Here is a 12,726-nt window from a genome sequence, read left to right as displayed (position 1 = left end):
TGGCCACTGTGCAGTAGAGGCTGTGAGCATAGGAGAAGGCGACTCAGGCTCTCAGCAGGGAGAGTAGGTAAAACACATCTGCTAAACATATCCAAAATGAGATATTTTTTTTTGCTCTCAAAGACACTTTAGGGATAGCTTCTTCAGAAGGTAAAAAAACCCTCTAAGTCAAATGTCCCTGACACATTTAATATCCCTGAATATTAAAGGAAAAATAGAGGGATTCAAAGGAGAAGCCTTCAATTCTGTTTTAAGATGGTCTAGGCAGTATTTTCTCCTTTCATCTGAATCAGCTTAATTATTTCCACTTGAACCTTCCCAAGGAAACCAAATTGAGGACTATGTGTAACCCTGAAATCTTTAGCCTGATCAATCAAGCTTCACAATGCTACGTAAATTCAAACCAGTGTCTTGTAATGCTCTGTCTTGAGGAAGTCCTAATTATATCCTCCTGACAAGTGGTAATTTAAAGTAATCTTTGATACATACGGCAGAAAGTTGCATTTCTCCATGGTGTCAGCTGGACTCCTGCAGCTTGGCATGCATCTGCATAAGCCTGGAGGTTTTCACAGAGAGCTGCACTGTTCAAATGAAGTTCACAGAGATCGTACTGGCAGGCTTCAGAATAACTTTGTGGATCAACTACCGAGTGACAATTCTGGAATGGGCCATTGGGATCTGTGATCAGACCACAGTACTCATTGCTTTGGATCATATGTTTTTCATCAGCAGAGCAATTTGGAGTATGGCCATCATCTGGCAAGCACCTAATGTGGGAAAAAAAAATAAAGTGGAAAAATTCACTGATGAAGTTTGGATGCGCTAGCACCTCAGGTGCTTTTCAAATCACATCTAACAAAACTACAGGGCTGTCCCCAGGCTAAGCATGACATATTTTAAAACTCTAGATTTCAAACACTTAGGATAGAATTTCAGATTTTAATATGATATCAACCTTATAATCTTAGAGAAGCCTGGAAGAAACACAAATATTTATATCGTCTTTCTTTTAAGTCAACATTTTTACACGAAAGATACCTAGGAAGGGAAGACAGAAAGTAAACACATCCAAAGTTAAACCTCTGCTATCATTACATAATATATCGTGAATTTATAAAATAATAGTAAAGTATCTCAGAAGAGTTCAAACAAGATCTTCAAGTATTAGCATTAATATACTATGACAATAACTGAAATCTTCTTGGGCATCTTCAGTGTTTTACTCAAATTTTCTCTTCTCAAGCCCAGTTAAATTTGCTGTGAAACTTCACCCAGATAGATAAAGTAAGTACACTGACAAGAATGCATTTTATCCCATGTGCCTAACATTTTCGGACCACATACAACAGTTGCTTAAGATATTGGTTATTTCATAACCAGCAGCTAAGGCCTAACATCCCTGCTGGAGTCCTACCTGGAGTCATTGTAGACCTGCCAACTGTTGCCAAGGCTGGCCGAGTCTGTTTCCATCTCTCCATCTGGGTTAAGGAAGTCGTCTGCTTTGTGCCCATTATAATTTCCACATATTCCACAGACTTTAGACATGTAGGTACTGGGAAGAGTGATTTCTGCTCTGTGATTTCCATCAAACTTGACAATCAGTCCAAAGTTAGTAGTAACCACAACGTACTGCCCACTGAAGGAAATACTGACACCCTGTGCCAAGGTCAGAGGGACCACCTGGCTGATTCCATCAACCTGCAGGAACAGAGAAGGACAAAAGTTATAATCACTTTAAAAGAAGTATTATGAATTGTGACCTTCTTAGATCACATTCCTATATTGAGCATAGACTTGACCAGTGAGCAGTAAGAATTCCCATTGTGTTATGTATTATTTAACATGAATGTTGTACATGGGCACATAATCTAGGGCCTTGAAGCCACAATAATGTAGCTACGCAGCTTTCATAAGCTTGGTGAACCAGACCCAGCTGGTAAAAGTCTAAGACTTACCATGGTCTTTCAGGCATGTAACTGCTTACAGACCTATCTCTTATTTTGGATCAAACAAGATTTAAATAATGTAGTTAGAATGGAATCTCAGAAGATTTTCAGGATTGGACAAATCTTGAAAAAACTTCTTTTTGTTTCTCCCTCTTTTAATTTTCACATTTGAAATGCCAGACCATAGAAATGACTGTCCAAGCAAAATTTTTAATTTATTTAAAATTTACTAACATTAGCTTCTACTTTGAACACTTGTTCTTATTACATATGTAAGAAAGTTTGGTTTACTTAGAAACATATATATAATAAAAACAGTGAATAGGAAGTAAAGATATAAAAGATAAGCAAGACAAATATGTATATACGAGTTCATTGTGTTTCTATGACCAGATGGGAAAGGTCTCAATGTATGTTTAAGCCTTTACCTTCTGCCACATAAAACACTGTACTATTTTCTCATAAGAAGGGTAGTAATGAAGTAAGGTCATCTATTCATTTATTGGGGGTTTGAATCAAACTTGTCTGCTGTCTTGGCCCTTTATGGAAAGGAGCCATAAAGAAGACCTAAAACACGATAGCCGGCCAAGTGACACAATCTGTGTGAGGAGAGTCATCAGATTGTCACTCTAGGACTCTCTCATCTGGCCCTGCTTTATGGCAAATGCCATGTGTTAAGTGAAGTTAGCGGTGACATGGTATGACTAGAAATCAGGGATGAGCATGCAGCTTTACAGGCTGCCACACAGGATTGGGAAACAACCACCAACGGACTTGGTTAATGCAGGGCCTTTTTATTTCCTGATGCAGACAGGGGGCATGGGGGGCAAGTTAGAAAGGTAGGCTGGCCCACCAACGCCATCTGGGGTGTCAGCTCTAATCCTACCTTTTAGCAACAGAGCACAAAATTTCAGTCTATGTTTTCAGTCCTGAAATTCCGATGTTTAAGGACTCCACACTACACTTACTCCTATGTATCTGACTACCTTCTAAATATTATTATATGTATGCTGGATTGTAGTTATTGTACAGTTTTTTCATTCACACTATGAGTTATTGACGATAGATATTGGGCTCCAACCTTACCTTAACAACTCTGTTTTTACCCAGATTGATCCTGTAGCCATACACGTCGATGTCCACATATTGGACATATGACACACGAGTGTTGCTTCCCCTGTGTTCATTGGCTGCTTCCACATTGAAATAGGGCAGTGAGCTGTTGCTCTCACACAGCTTGGAGAGGGTGTAGGTGCAGGTACCCATGAAGTCATGACGCTGCTTGTCGAACGTGTAATAGTGAGGATCCCCGTGCATACTGCAGACTGCTTCTGGAGACAGGAAAGAGGAGTATGTTCTCATTAACATATGGATACATGCAGAAAAGCCACCTCGTTGTGCAGTGGGAAAACATAATCATCCCCATTGGAAGAACTGAAACAGAAAAGGCAGATTTATATAGCACTGGGGTTGTTTAGCCTGGAGAAGAGAAGGCTGAGGCGAGACCTCATCACCACCTACAACTGCCTCAAGGGAGGCTGTAGAGAGGTGGGTGCTGGTCTCTTCTCCCAGGTGATGGGGGATAGAACAAGGGGAAACGGCACCAAGCTGTGCCAAGGGAGGTTCAGGTTAGAGATAAGGAGGAAGTTCTTTACTGAGAGGGTCGTCAGAAGCTGGAACAGGCTGCCCAGGGAGGTGGTGGAGTCACCATCCCTGGATGTGTTTAAAGAGCGGGTAGATGAGGTACTTAAGGATATGGTTTAGGGGGTAGACAGGAACGGTTGGACATGATGATCTCAGAGGTCTTTTCCAACCGAGTGATTCTGTGTGATTCTGTGATAAGGCAATGCCATAGAGAGATATCCAATGAAATTAACTGAAGGAAATAAGTAGCACTGGTAGTAAAAAATTGAGGTGCCCTTCTGCAACCCATTGACTAGCATATGTGATTGGCTAAAATTACCTGTCACTGGAGGTGGTATAGATTCTGTTGGTGTAGGTGTTGGTGGTAGAGGGGTAGGGCCAGTTTCTGTTAGAAGAAAAGACAAGGCAATACAACGAGTTATAACATTACAGGGTAAACACTACATATACACCAACATACATGAATTTCCACTTACTCTTCACCAGCATAAAGTAAGAAGTTTTTCACTGTAGGAAGTGGAAATACCAACATTTAAAAGCAAGGATGTATGGGTCTTGTGAGTGTTTTGGAAAGCTCAGCTGACTGTTAGCTTGGTGACAGTGCCTGAGCTTATGCCGGCGAGCTTCTCTGGAGCTGGAAATGTATTTACAATTGGATATGGGACTCCCTCTGGTGTGTATGCTAAGGCATGAAGGTCATACTGTCTGCAAGTGTTGGCAGGTCTGGGAGCTAGTAGTCTACCAGCAGATGCCATGTAGCAGAAAGAAATAACTTGCAGGGCACTGGTGGTTTCTAATCAGAGAGTTTTGTTGTTTCTTCAAAATTACATTTATTTCTTAGGAATGCAATGGCTGTAAGGGCTTTCTACTGACAAACACAACAAACAGTCCTGTTGTGCAGACTTTCCTCATGCCTGCTTCTACTTTCTAACAAATATTATCATCTTCTCCACCTATTCTTTATCCATCACAAAGACATATTCTAAAAGAAGTAGTCCTCCTGGTGTACTTGTATGTGTGAGGATATAACTGAATAATCATTCAATAATCATCAATAAATGATTCATGGAAAGCAATGCTTTCCAACCTACTTATAGACTTATTATAGGTATACAATAATCCAAATGAATCCACAAGTGAGGCACTTGGTCTCCCATATTACTGACACTGCTAGCGACATTATTTTTAGGCATTAAGTTGTACTATAGAAAACAAGTTATATGAGAACAAGTTACAGGTTTTTGAATAATGGTGCAGTAACTCCATACTATTATGGTACTACTTTTGTGCCAAGCACATGACTCAAACTCAGTTGGATGTGGGGGTTTTGCAAGATGATTACAATTTTAAAAAAGCCAGTATACCTGACATGACTTGAAGTGTAGTGTATACTGATAAACCTCTGCACAAAACTATCTCGTTCACTTAATGGGCTCTAACTTCAAAGCTGAAGATATTTTGTTACAGCCTGCCTGCAAAATTGGCTCAGCTCCTTTGCATGCACTAGTTTCTTGTGCTCTTGCTTCTTATATGCCCACTTCTTCAGCTCCCTACTCTGGTGTAAATGCAGTTTTTACGTATCTAGCCCAGAATTGCTCTTTTTGCTCTTTCAACATTGATGAAAAATTTTAAGGAAATCCTGATAATGGCTGTATTCCCTCACTGGATACTCCCAACAAGATTTAAGTTAACTTCGTTGTAGAGCTGATGAAAAAGAAACAGATAAAACCTGTTCCTAAGATTGTTGTCCCTTGAGCTCGAAGGTGAAAAATTCTGCAGTGACAATATGAATATTAAACATCATAACCTAAAGAATGCTTGCTAAAGTTGCCTTGGAAGATAATTTTTCATGTGACAAATGGACATATGTTTAGTTTTTAACTAGTTTGATTAAAATGTCTATTCCAGCAAACATTCCTGCAGAAATAAAAAGGATGGGAGGACTTTGACTATCCTATTAGTAGTCACACAGTTGAAGAGAGGGAGGAACACTTCTCTCTTCTCTTGGAGTTACATTAGTGCACCATCCAGTGGCTGAATCATGTGCTAATACGCCTGGGAAAATGAAGAACTGGCTCTCCCTAGCCCCACGAAAAAGGCCCCAAGTATTTTTCAAAGAATTTTAAGGAAAGTTATATGTTTTGAGGGCATGGACCTGAATGCAAATATTTGTCCTGGCTAGCATAAATTTGAAACATTGTAATGTCATTATATGAGTAGTATTTCACAGAGTGAGGCCTATTTAAGACCTAATGAAATTTTCTATATTGCTTTCAGCAGGTTTCTTGTTCAGTTCATATTTTGTAAGTATTGCATGCTTGTCAGTAAAGATGGGATGAGACTGTGATTCACTTCCAGACCCTAGTTATCCACAGCTTGTGCCAGTCTTGGCTGATTTGTTACAGGGTCAGAGATCGAGCTCAATTTGCTGATTCATAATCAGGGGTGGTAGTGCAACTCAGCTTTATCCACTCACCGGTGTTTCTTTTTGTGACATACAGCAGTGCTGAGCTCATATGAACTGAGATTTGCAATAAAATGCTGATTAGAGCATTTCTGGAATCCAAGACCAATGTGCATAGCCTTGGCTTGGTTTAAAGATAGACTTCAGATTTGAAACAAAGGTAAAGTTTGCTAGACCTTGTGAAAATGGCCACATTTACAGAGAAGCTGATAACTTGTTCTGAACAGTTGAGGTGGTGAGGAGATATTTAGGAAGAAACTATAATAAAACAGATAACATTTAAATGAAGATAACTGTAAAGTTTTTGCCATTTCTCTTTTCTGGTTCAAAGGTACGAGAATTTTCTATATTGTATAAGGAATTGAGTAATGGTAAACAGCTTAGACAGAGATGAGGAAGCAGGACACACTAAGGTACAAACACAGACTTACCACAGGATCCATCCCTTAGTCTCACATCGTCCAGTGCTGTGTCCCCATACTCTGTCAGTCCTCGGACAGCCTCAAAAATTACCTAGGCAGGACAATAAGTGAATCACTGCATTAGAGTTGTTAAGGTAAATATGAGACCATTTCCCTTAGCATGTTTTCAAAATACTCTTTCTGGTGTATCTCTAAAGGCATCAAGTAAGCTGAAGCTATAACAGTTTTCCTAGCTTCCATTAAATGCCTAAAATATGTATTCTGTAATAAGGCAAGGACTTCAAGAAACATTACCCTCTATTTTGCTGACAGATAAATGATTTATGAGGATTAGTTGTCTGGATTCTACAGGGGAGTCCAATGTTGGGAGCATCCCAAAGTTCAAATTACAGCAGACAACCTGCATTTAATTAAGGCATCTAAAGTCCTTGACTTCATGATAAAATGAAGGAAAGAAGGAAGGAAAAAGAGAGAAGACTAAATATATTCTATCCCTGAGCTAACAGCACCAATAAACCTCAGGGTGTTGTTTGTTTCTTCTCTTAGTTCATTGGCACAGAGCATGAGGCCATTACATTTACAAAATATAAACCAAGCGAATCCTGGTTATATTTTCTAGCTTACATGCACAACCTTTGCAGCCTGCAAGGGGAGAACAAATGCTGACACTGTACAAAAAAATTTATTCTGAAAATATATTACCTTTATCTTTCTCTGTGTTGGAAAAGTATGAGTGATGGCACCATAGTTCCACGAGGAGCTCTGGTTTCCCTTCCGACTCCACACCACAGACTCCCCTGTGCTGTCTTGGATAAGCACTCTCAGCTCATTCATGTCTTCTGAGCCAAACATATAGTACCAGAAGTCTATGCATATTTTTTCAGAAACCACAGTATCTGGGCTCTCAAGCCTGTTAGTGTCAAACGGGATCAGATTACTTGCTTCTTGGTAGATGAAATAGCCTTCTGCAGAGTGAAAAAGAATGAGGTATAGTTGAATCTTCGTAACTTGCTAAGTGCTATTTAAAACTGAAGTACAACATAATTCTGGAAGAAATCAAAGGCATCATTAGCACCACAAAGAAGCAAAGCAGAAGGCGCTTGGAATTTACATTATGATCCTTAGCACTGGTTAGTTATCCAAACTAGAATGTGAGCTGGAGAGCAAAGCAAATATATAGTGTCTCACATGAACAGCTGTTTTGGGATCACGAATAAAGATGTAGGACTCTTTCAAGAGACAGCACCTCCAGACACAGTGCCCCACTGATCCATGCTCAGTTTTCTCTTTCCTCAAGGGAAAATAGTGCAATCTGCTATACACCTTTTCTCGAGTGATACATTTTTTCCTAAATATTTTCATTTAGAAAATATTTTATTGCCTCAAGATAGGCAAATCCCTAGCATAACGAGAATTCCAACCCTTTAGCATTTGGTTTTGTCTCAAAACGGAAGGGACAGAAAGCAATGCAGATATTTCCATCAGAATATTTAGATTTGACATTATGAGAAGGAAGGAGACTTTCCAAAATTCAGAAACTCACAGTGTTTCTTCTAGGATTTGAAATGCTTTAGTCTGAATTGGTTCAATGAGATCTCATTTTGTGTTATTAGAGCTAAATTTTTTTGCCTCCCATGGGCTAAGATCAAAGGTACAATTCCCTGGTGAAATTAAAGTCAAGTCTCTTCCACCTGACTATGGAAAGGAATCAAAACGAATGACCATTCCTATATGGCAAAGCATGGCTCTACACGTATCATCTAACACTCAGTCATATGTTTTAGTTGACAAGAAAATCTAAGACACATTTCAAGTTACGTGGTCTGTGTCAATTCAAAAAACAAAGCATTGTTATTTGTGTGAATCCAAATGTAAAAGATTTCATTTTTTCTTTCAACAGGTATTTTTAATTATTATCAAAATACTAAAAATACAGAAAATTATTTTGCAAAAATTCCACCTAATACTGTTCTAATCCACTTACTGACAGTGGCTGACCTTCCAGTCTTGGGATAATTACAGAAAGCAGTATGACTGCAGACTGATCCCCCATAAATGGATCTGCTAGTGCAAGGATAGCAGTTCAGACAGAGATGGCCATGTTAGACCCCAGCTTTTCAATCACATGTAGCTGAGGACAAGCTTTTTAAGATATTCTTTAATTTCAGACTTGATCTCATAACACTTTGCTAGCATGAACGTTATCTAGTGCCAGTACAGCAATCATTACATTTATTGCCACTAACTGGTATCAGTGCAATTTGGCCACAAGATCTCTGTTGAGTAATGATCTGTTGCACATCACTGCATTATCTATGAGGCCTTTAGCAGGGCATAATTAGCTTTTATATAATTTCATGAACTGATTAAGATTTCCAACCCATGATGGGGCAACCAAGTTTAATTCACTCATAACTGACACTATGAAAAGTCAAAGTCTGGTGGCAGCATGAAATGAAACTGACACCTTTCAAAGGTCTTCATGAATCTCTTTTTTCTTTCTAAGAAAGAAGAATAAAGGTAGTCAAGCTGTCTTCAAAGGGAAATCAACAATGCCACCACCAAGCACTTACTTCCATCAGGATAGTCTCCATCAGGACCCGTTCCATCAGTCGGAGTGTCATGCTTGGTTCGTATCCACAATCCCTGGTTGACATTGCAAGGTTGGGTCCAGTCACAGAATGGTCTTGAGTTGTCGTTAAAATCACATCTGGTGAGGTAAGCTGAAATACAGCACATGAGAGTAAGGGAGAGGAGCTAGTATGTTCAAAATCTTCCTTGGATGTTAGCAGCATGAATGGCACGTAGTTACCTGTTCCAGGATCCCATGCTTTCAAGCCACCAGTTGGTCTTCGCTTGAGCCTACCAAGAAAAACAACACAGTGAAGCCCTTGTGAAATTAGTGACTCAAAAACTGCTTAAAAATGCATGTTAAGACCTCAGCATATGTCTGTGGGTGTTTCACTGAATAACTGAATAGATGCAGGGTTTCATCCACGTCTGACTCTTTGGCTTCCTGTATGTACTCACTCCATGATAAAGTTCTGAGAGCGAGTCAAAGGTGGCATATGTTCACTTTATCTAGTGTGAAAGGACCCCCTTCTCTGCATCCCACTTAACTGAAAGGAGACCAGTTTCCCTGGGTACAGGGCGCTATGGAAGGGATGGATGGATGCAGCTTAGCTCAGACAATACCAGGCTGATAGCGAAGAGTTGCTATTGACTTCCTCATGGGATTGTTATTTCCACTATTGCAAAGCAGAGTGTGTAGATGCCAGTAAACTAGTGTACTGTGTAATTCCGTTATTTGCTGGAAGGCTATATATTTCCTTTAACCCCTGCAAATTTCATCACAACACAAAGCTGTCATTCAGCTCTTCTAATTTGTCCTGAAAATGCTGCAAAGCAAAAGCAGTTACAAATGCATAGTCCTTGTGGTGCTACAAAGTCCTGCAGGGATGAGTTGACGCGAGGCTCTGTGATCTTAAAGGTCTTTTCCAACTAAATGCTTCTATTCTATGATTAAGACGAAAACCTCACTGCAGATCACAGCATTAGTGGCTCAGCTCTTTGGGTGTTTTGCATAGGGAAAGGATTTCTAGGACTGCAAGGCTACAGTAGTAGTTCTGACATGCTCTGGTGGTGGTCCACAGTTTCAAGAGGCAGGGTTTAGTCCCAACCTCTGTGGTGGCCTCTCTTTAATTATCCTTATTGTACTTGACACAGGATAGAGAACCTCTCCTTAAGGGAATGCATCACAGTGAATGTCCCCACTGCCTTTCAAAATCTAAGCAATGACATTTAGAGAAATTAAGGAGATTAGGAGCAAATACCACACAATAAATTAATCAGAGAAATGCAGCAAGGAACTGGAAAACAGACTGAGCTAAGGCTAAGGGGGAAAGGGAGTATGTGAAGACAGATAAAGTAAGAAAATCGTCTTTGTTGTTGCTTCCTGGATTTCCTCTTCCACGAGAAAGGGAAAGCCATAACAAGCTGCCACTTGATGTCTATTCAGTGTTATCTTCAAACTGTTACATATCAGGCAAGTCCTAAGGCAAAGGTTACAGTAGGTGTATTCAGAGTCAAAAATGTCTCATAACTACTGTGGATATTTTCTTAAGATCTTTCCTCTTCAGCTGTGCTATTAGAAGTCCACATATTACAGATTTCTCTCAAAGACGGGAGCCAGTGCAGAATTAAACATGAACAAAATTCAATTATTTCTTCTTTTAAAAAATGACATGGTTCAATTGTATAACATTCCACATTTATAAGTGAAGGAACATTCCACATTGTAAAAGTGAAGAAAGGATACTTATCATCAACAGCTAAGCTTCCTGAATTAAGCTACATTCAGTACTGTGCTACTTACCCTGTGGTATTCAGCACTGAAATACAGAATAAAATCAAAGTGTATTGTAAGTGCCAGAGGGTCCCCATGCTAGAAGACAGAGTAAAGTCTTCTGTGTGGTAGAGTTTGCATAGTAGTCCACCACCTGTACTCAGCCAGGAGGAAATGAGGACGACCCACAGTGAAACAGAATAATATATTGACCAGAGGGTGGAGGCGATTATAAAAATCCGTCCAACCATGTATCAGTTATGTTCCCTGTGTTATCTGCCTTGACAAAAGCACATACGAACCTAAAGCTCACATTCTGTGTCACTTGCTTGGACACCCTTAGTTGTTTCCTGGAGAAATTGATTTGATTTTTGCAATTCTTGTTGCTGCCGTTTTACACTTTAAAAGTCTGCAATTTTAAATGGATTTTTTCTCACATTGATAGCGAGAAAATGTTCTTAATTTTAAAACTCCTGCCCAGCTTTCACTGCTAGAGTAAGTGAGATTTCTGATACTGACTGAATTTTCTCCCTTTCTGAAATTTAGTCACAGCAGTTACGCTGTTGTGGGCACAATTCAGGAACTTGCTGAAATATTATTGCTACCATAACACCATTCAAAAATAAAAGGATCGCTTTCTGGGCTGCAATGAAGTCTCTGTTGGCACAGAAAAAGCAGGTGGATCATTCCCACTTCCCCTTGGGCCTCTGCTGTTCTGTTCTTTTGCAGCATTCCTTGCACTGGGGTGTGCAAAGAAATGGCTCAGGCAGCCAAATTCCCTACAGAAACAAGAGAAATGAGGAAGGAGCAAGGGAAGCTAAGGAGAAACACAAATATATTTCAAGTTAGATATTAACTAATGTGTTAGCAATGGGCCTGTGGCTGAATTCTGCCACAAGCTCACGCTCCAGAAAAGCCCCTCCAAAGCCAGAGGATGGATGTTCACTTGACTGAGGATCACACCTCTCCAGTGAAAATCCTTGCCTAGGAAAATGTGTGTATTTTTCCTGTAAACAGGAAAGAGGAATTCTGTGATTTAGGGACAAAAGAGACTCATTTCCTGCGCAAAATCGTTGACCGCACTTTTGAAGTTCAGTTGAAGAGAGCTCAGTGTGAGGGCAACAATGCAAGTGACCTTCGGATCAAAGTTACGTAGAGGACACTGCATTTTCATCAGGGCTGGTGAGATGCTGGTGCAGCAAGTGGTAATCTGGGCAGTCCTTAGCACTGTAACATGTAGCAAGGGCTCCTAATTGTACGCACATACTTTCCTTCTGCTGACAATTTAGGGATTCCTCATGAATCTGATGTTGCTTTGTATCATTCTGACAAGAAGATGGGAGTCCATCTTGGAAAGAAAGAAATCCTCTGGTAAATCCGTCCATCTGGATGTTGGGTTGTCTGACCCCTCCTCACCCATGGCCAACCTGAAGCACTACAGCACCATGAGCACTCCTGAACATGGCATACTCTCCAGCCATGCAGTGTGACCTTTTCTGCCACTTTGTCACTCCTGTTTAATGGCAGCCCAGGTACTTTGTGAAAGGTGAACTGGAGTACTGATGAGGGCTTTTCAGCGAGGGACAAATATTAATAACCTCTTTTACATATGGGAAGGATGACAAGGAAATGACTTGCCATTTGATTCCAGTGGGATGTGACAGTATCCTGCATTCCTGGCAGTCAAACTGATCACCTTGCAGGCCTACTATTTATCTTCTCTATCTGCATGCTTTGTATCTCTGAAAGACACCTGGGAGACACTGACATTTGTATGAAAATACTGGTCTGGACTGCACAGCAACCTAAGGAAGAAGAAGAACAGCAGTTCTTCATTTTGTAATACAAAGCAACATTTTTTTCCAAGGAAGAGAGCTTGCAGACAATCTTACAAAGAAGTTACAT

General features: G+C 40.1%; 1 protein-coding gene across 1 annotated transcript; it reads right to left on the bottom strand.

Moving 5' to 3' along the window:
* Nucleotides 1–489: 489 nt before the first annotated feature.
* On the bottom strand, nt 490–10,950 carry LOC104536683 (zonadhesin-like; the record flags this gene model as incomplete). Its single annotated transcript, XM_010179378.1, has 9 exons — nt 10,852–10,950; nt 9,289–9,338; nt 9,050–9,199; nt 7,179–7,441; nt 6,486–6,567; nt 3,910–3,975; nt 3,033–3,277; nt 1,415–1,698; nt 490–767 (listed from the first exon to the last, which is right to left on the bottom strand). Coding segments are annotated over exons 1-9 (1,486 nt in total), but the record flags the coding sequence as incomplete, so codon positions are not given.
* Between the last annotated feature and the right edge of the window lie 1,776 nt (nt 10,951–12,726).

Source organism: Mesitornis unicolor, unplaced genomic scaffold (genome assembly GCF_000695765.1).
Source record: "Mesitornis unicolor isolate BGI_N332 unplaced genomic scaffold, ASM69576v1 Scaffold55032, whole genome shotgun sequence".
Lineage (NCBI taxonomy): Eukaryota > Metazoa > Chordata > Aves > Mesitornithiformes > Mesitornithidae > Mesitornis > Mesitornis unicolor.
This window is presented reverse-complemented; position numbering and strand designations above follow the sequence as displayed.